The following is a 6,463-nucleotide window of genomic DNA, read 5'->3' as shown; positions in this document are numbered from 1 at the left end:
AAATAAAACAACTGAAATGATTCACAGACTGTGCAGACAGTCACAGATCGTCTGTAATGTTAGATTCAGCTGTTTTCTCGCTCATACGTGGCCGCTAAATAAAAAGAAAATATGAAACGGCCGAACTTTAGATGACACACGGTGGGCCAGAAATGACTTTTCACATGAAGGCGATAAAGAAATACTAAAATACATTTTAACGGACTACGTGTCCTCGTGATGATAATAGGGGTGGGAATCGCAGGGTACCTCACGATATGATACGATACACGACTCACGATAATGATAATATCACAATACATCAATTCTGTGATAATCAATATATCGCTTGATAAAGTGATACATCAGGATATCTGTCTATTAATACAAAATGCCTGTGAAAAAGTTCTATTTATTTGCTGCAAATCCAAACTGTTAGACAGCACAATTCTGCTCAGTCTGTAAATAAAACTACAGAGCAACTATGAAAAAATATTATCAAAACATTTGTTTATAAAAGGCAAATAAAATGCAAATTCACTGAATTCTTTACTGCAAATACAAATTGCTGCGTACCACCTAAGTCTAATCTGTACATCACATTATATTAATAACTGTTCAATGACTCCCTTTCTGTTCCTACTGACTGCTGTATTTTTAGGCCACTGGGAATATTAGTTTTGAGTTTTGACCCTTTGGGTTTGCTGTAGCTGGTCTGTGTGAAGTGCTGAAGCAGTAGAGTAGCAGATCAAGACAGTAAAGTCAGCAGCTTTTTTATCTCACACAGAGCTCAGGAAAGACGTACTTTAAATATTTGCACAGTATGTCACTCAGGATGTTCAGCATGTGAAGCAAAATGTGTAGTTTATGTTAGGGTTGTATTTTCGCAATCGCTATGCTAATGTCCTTTAGCACGTTAATGGAGATTCCCATTATATGTTAGCATTGAGCTAACTGTCGAAGCACTATTTTTTATTAATATTATGTATCGATATGATGGGCTGGAATATCAATACAGTATCATGGAAAAATGTACAATGATATATTGCCGTATGGATTTATTGTCACATCCCAACTTGATAATGTGCCATGCTTGTGTGGAGACACAAGAAAGTAAACACGATTTGCGGTGCTGCCGTCTAGACAAAGTGCTCCAGGATGCTGCTTCACGTATTTGTGGACAGCAGTTGTGCTGCAGTGAAGCTATTTCCAATTCACAGAGCAGCACGTTGTTGAGTGTCTGTCTAAAATACTCCCAGACTTTAGATGCTCGAAGGCACGGTCTCCTAGCTGGAGCTTGTCCGGGGAATCCCACTAACACCGGATGCAGTGACACTTTGACGCACGTAATGCGAGTCGACGTGTTTACAAATCGATTACATCGACTACTTCAACGAATTGCCCCAGCCCTAAAAATGTGAAATAAACATTGAGAATATATTCCGGTTGTTCACATCTTAAGTGACAAGGTTGCTGCAGGTGGTTTTGAACCCCTCTAGTTAGCAGGATAATGGTATCAAGCTCTGCTATGCTTGCCAGTCAAGTAATCTGCTGTTAATTATCACAGATGTTGTCAAATATAGCTTAATACCGTCATTTATTATTGTCTGTGAAGGACACCTTCCACATGAAAGCAGATAATTGCATATAAGCTGGCAGATTTAACATATGGCCTGTGCAATGCAACAGCACTTAAGCAGTGGGAAACACTGAAATAACTGCTTTCCATTTCTTTACCTCATCTTCCAATATGACGTCGTCGCCACAATCAAATTTATCTCTGAGATTTTGGATGGAAGCCCTCTCCATTGTGGGTCTGTCACCACCTTCATGAAGTAAAGCCTCTTTCCCTTTGTCATGATCTCCGGAAGCATGTAGATTTTTCCTAGGGCAGTATAAAGAAATGGCGCGATTTAACATTGTAAATTGAGCAGCTGATCCCTTAAAATGTCTGAACATAATTTAACATTTGCATATTCCAAAATAACAACAGTAGCTAGACAGTTAAATAACATGTTAAATTAGACAAAGCTGCTAATATTTTTTTCCATACCACCATTGTCAATTCAGTGCAATTCTGAACCCATTTTGGCCGTTTTCCTTTTAGTGCAAAAACCCTCTAGATGAAAAGTGCTGACCAGGAAAGGAGGGGTTAAGTTGGAGGGTGAGCAAAGCATCATTACAAGGCTCACCAGTGCCTAATAAACCATTTTCTCTACCTGCATGTTTAAGTACAAGCATGAAGGGATAGCCTGTGATCACACTGCTTCATTTAAATTTTGAGTTGGGGAGCTTTGATTAAAAGGCAACAAATGTTCAGAACAGACTCAAACCAAGTACATGACATGCGTCACAACCAAATGAGCTAGTGGGTTGTGCATTGTCCTCAAACTATGGGTGCACTCATTAATGAGCTTCAGTAACCGACGGACACACTTGCCAGCAGGCTCCTCACCTGTCCGATCCAAAACCTCAGTAACAAGCAGACACAACAAAACAAAAGCCAAATTGCTGTTGACAAAAAAAACACGCTAAAGAGTGCCTCTCCAAACAAACCCTGAAGTGAAAAAGAGAAATGGTTAAGTCAGGCCCAGTGCAAGAGTGTGAACAGTGACAGTGTATCTGTCACGTTTATTAAGACGTGAAAAATTCAAGGAATGCTCTGAATGAATTATGCCCATCGTGGGACCAGGAGGGTATTGGAAACCCATAAAAATACTCCCATCTCTATCCAGACAAATGTACATTTAGCAATAAGCCTTTCTCCATCATATATGTTAGACATACTTAAAAGCTACAAGCCAGCTAGACAGAAGACATCTGGTACTAATATTCTTGCTGTAACAAGAGTCCATTCAAAGTCCAAAGAAGCTGCCTTTAGTTTTTATGGCCCTTGATTCTGGAGTAACCTCCCAGAGAACCTGAGATGCGCTTAGTCTCTCATTTCTTTTTAAAATGGTCTTAAACATTTTCCCCTGTTTCTTTCCAGTAATGTGCAATACATTCTTTGTAACTGAATAATCTACATGTGAGATTTTGTTGTGAATGGCTATCATTACTATTATTAGTAGTAGTAGTCTTCAACTTCTTCAGTAATTAGTATTTCTCTTCTCCTGTTCTTTCTTTTTCTTATCTTCTTAATATTCACGTTAAACATGTTGTGCACTTTAATGCTGCCATGTTTTTCATTACCTCGGCTCAGTAGCACTGCCATAATCAGGCACGTCATCTGTCAGATGAGGAGTCCGAGGAGGGTCAAGGTGCAAGCTTGGCTCGAAGTCTGGCAAAGAGTGAAAACAAGCACCACGTCTCCTTGGACTGTATTTAAATGCATCTGGATCCGCCATGTATTTCAAGCAACCTGAAGAAAAATGAAATTAAGTTGGTGTGAGGGTTTCAGCTTTTAACTGTGCCCATATAATTAACAAAATTCCTCATTTCAAAGCAGGAAACACATTCAAGTTACTTAAAATAAATAATATAAAATATATTATTTAGGGATGCACCAAAAATTCGGCCACCTAAATTAATCGGCCGAAAATAGGAAAAAAGCACTTTCTGTGTTCGGCCTAACACGTTAAAAGACCGAATAAATTTTACCAAACAATTAAGTTGACATGTAGGCAGTGTGGAAGCATTTTAAAGTGTCTGGGAAAGACGCAAAAATCTCAGTTTGCAGACACTGTTCTGCTGAATTGTCACCTAGCACATCCACTCCATCTGTGGCTGATTTCTTAGAAAAGGCAACAAACGGTCTGACCCGCTTTTGAGTGTTTATGAGAAGGCGATTAAGCTAGCCGCACCTAAAGTTGGAGTGCACACATATTCAAGCCTTTATGGTAAATCCACTGAAATGGACCAGTGCAAGCTGACAGGCAGGTTAGCGACTTCATGTCATTTTCTCTCTTTACAAAGAAAAGTGTTGCAGTGTGAGAGTCCTACCAGAATAGAGGCTGTGATGTCTTCATGTTGCACGATACAAGAACCACATACAACATTATTTATCAAACTGACTTGATGAATTTAGCGCCAGGATAAACATGTCACCACGTCTGGTTTCAAAATAAGGTGTCTATACAGTATGGAAATAAGATTTATAAAACATTTACATGTGTACATTAAAAGTAAATGGACACATGTAATTTACTTTACCCACCCTCTTGGGCCTCAGACCCACCCACTAGACTCTCTCCAAATCCTGTGGGAAACACTGAGTAAAAAGCATATTTTGACTATTTAATTTATGCAATGGTAAAATAGGCAAAATGAATGGAATTTTTTTTTTCATTATATTCAGTTTTGGCCAAGAATTTTCATTTCAGTGCATCCCTAGCATTATTTTAAACAGGTGCGTTCCGACCAGTAGTTCCCTGCTAAGTGCACTGCACAGGCTATTCGGCCATTTTAAGTGAGATTCCAACACGGCGGAACTGACGTGTGCTTTGATGATGTTGCAGGGTGTTCCGAATGGAAGAATTTTGTCGAGGGAAGTTCCGTTAACCGACATTCCCTGAGCAGGGAGTAGGGAGCAGGGAGTACTGTTTATGTACAGTGTGGATCGGAACGCAGCCCTACTCTAACTGCCACAGTAGGCACATCATTAACAATGGCTAAACAAGACATCCATGGGCATTGTTTGGTTATATTTACAAACGAAAAGACAGATTTCACTAAAAATTAAACAATTTAGTGAATCTAAAGACAGATAAAGTTAGATTAATCTGTTTTCACTTAACGTTAACATATCACTGAAAAATGTAACGTTAGCTAGTTGATCAACTTCTCCCCTTTCTGGTCTCGTCTCTCTCCTCTCTCCTATCACTTCCTGCAGGTTTTCTGGCTCTGGAGCTGTGGAGTCTGGATCTGTGGTTGCGGGTCACCTGCTGCCCCCGTGTTCCTGCTCGACACCCTCTGTTGCAACGACTATTGTTGCTAGTCTTATTGTTATTATTGTTATTATAATCATTAACATTACGATTGTTACCATTAACACTATATATCACTATATATACTAAATATCTGTACCATTTTTCATTTAGTCTATAGCAACATCACCTTCACTGTCCGTACCTCTGTGTGTATATTGTGTAGGCTGCCTCCCTCCCCTCTCTCTCTCCTTACATCCCTCTCTTTTTCTCTCTATTCCTCTCCTGCTCTCTCTCTCCCTCTCTCTCCTTCACCCCAACTGGTCGAGGCAGATGGCCGCCCACCCTGAGCCATGGTTCTGCTCGAGGTTTCTGCCTCTTAAAAGGAAGTTTTTCCTTGCCTCTGTCGCCTAGTGCTGCTCTTGGTGGGAACTGTTGGGCTTCTGTAAATATCATCACAGAGTATGGTCTAGACCTGCTCTTTTATGAAAAGCGCTGTGAGATAACTGTTGTTGTGATTTGGCGCTATATAAATAAAATTGAATTGAAATTGAAAGCTACTCTGAGTTGCTGATTGGACAAAAACTACATGTGCGCTAAATTATGTTATTTTTCCTCAGTAACTTGGTCACTGGTTTCATATCTTACATGAGCCCTTATAACCTGGGGGAAACAAACTTTTCGGCTGATGTATTTTTTTTTACCTTAACTTTACATATTCATTTCTAAAACGTGAGTGGACATGTTCTGCTGTTTTTCTCTACTTTGTCAGTTAGACCAAATGATTACTTAACATTAATCGAGAAAGTAACGGAAAGATGAATAGACAGATATAGACAGTATAATTACCTGTTAATTGCCAAATATTAGCCTGTTTAGGTTAATCACTTAACAGCAGCCAGCAAAGGTGAACGAGTCAATGCGACATCTTGTTAACTAGCTAGCGGTGAAACTCACGTTAGCTCGCGTTACTGCATGACAGTTGGCTGACTTAAATGCTATGTCAACGCCAAAAAATTATGAGAGACAAGAAACAAACCCGTGAGCCAAACATCAGCTCCTCTCGTTTTCACCGCTCAAACATTTGAAGTCATGTTAAGCTTTGCTAATGTCACGAGATCGTTAGCTTACGTCAACGTGTTTTTAAGCCACGCCGTCTCCAGTCGAAACAAAAGTTTGACGCCAAGATTCTATGAGGTCAAACGAGTTTAAATTTCCAATAAATTGTGGCCACATGTTACTCAAAATATTACCTTCAGTCTTTACGCGTTTCTTAAAACTGAAAGAGAGAAGGTCGTCGCGGTTCTATCCTTCTACCTGAGTCCAGAGCCTTGTGGAGGAGAGGGGGTTGGGCACCTGAAACTGGAAACCTTCACCTGAATCCTCGGAGGCAAATGAGGGAGGATATAGAAATTATTTTTTGACTGTTGTACTGCAGTTACTTTAAACTGCGCTTAATTCATGATTAAAAAATAAACTTGCAGCCGTTTATAACTCTACACTATTACACAAATACACTATATTTGCAAAAGTATGTGGACACTTGAGCATTACTTCTATAGCCTATGTGATTGTTGAACATCTCATTCCTAAACCATGGCCGTAAACATGCTGCTAGA

The 6,463-nt window shown here is 39.6% G+C and overlaps 1 protein-coding gene across 3 annotated transcripts in view; it reads right to left on the bottom strand.

The window, feature by feature from the left end:
• adad2 (adenosine deaminase domain containing 2) overlaps positions 1-6,245 on the bottom strand; it is a 20,670-nt gene extending 14,425 nt beyond the window's left edge. Inside the window, exons 1-3 of one of the 3 annotated variants that reach the window (XM_046041074.1) lie at positions 6,098-6,245; positions 3,172-3,340; positions 1,717-1,864 (exon numbers count right to left, since the gene is read on the bottom strand). In XM_046041074.1, coding sequence (XP_045897030.1) covers positions 1,717-1,864; positions 3,172-3,326 — 303 coding nt within the window. In that variant the 5' untranslated portion in view covers positions 3,327-3,340; positions 6,098-6,245. Of the gene's footprint in view, positions 1-1,716; positions 1,865-3,171; positions 3,341-5,693; positions 5,944-5,975; positions 5,999-6,097 lie in introns of those variants that run through there. The other 2 variants (XM_046041076.1, XM_046041075.1) reach the window with 2 other exon arrangements.
• Between the last annotated feature and the right edge of the window lie 218 nt (positions 6,246-6,463).

The sequence above is a fragment of the Micropterus dolomieu genome, linkage group LG23, assembly GCF_021292245.1.
Source record: "Micropterus dolomieu isolate WLL.071019.BEF.003 ecotype Adirondacks linkage group LG23, ASM2129224v1, whole genome shotgun sequence".
Lineage (NCBI taxonomy): Eukaryota > Metazoa > Chordata > Actinopteri > Centrarchiformes > Centrarchidae > Micropterus > Micropterus dolomieu.
Note: the sequence above shows the minus strand (reverse complement) of the source record. Positions and strands in the feature narration are given on the sequence as shown.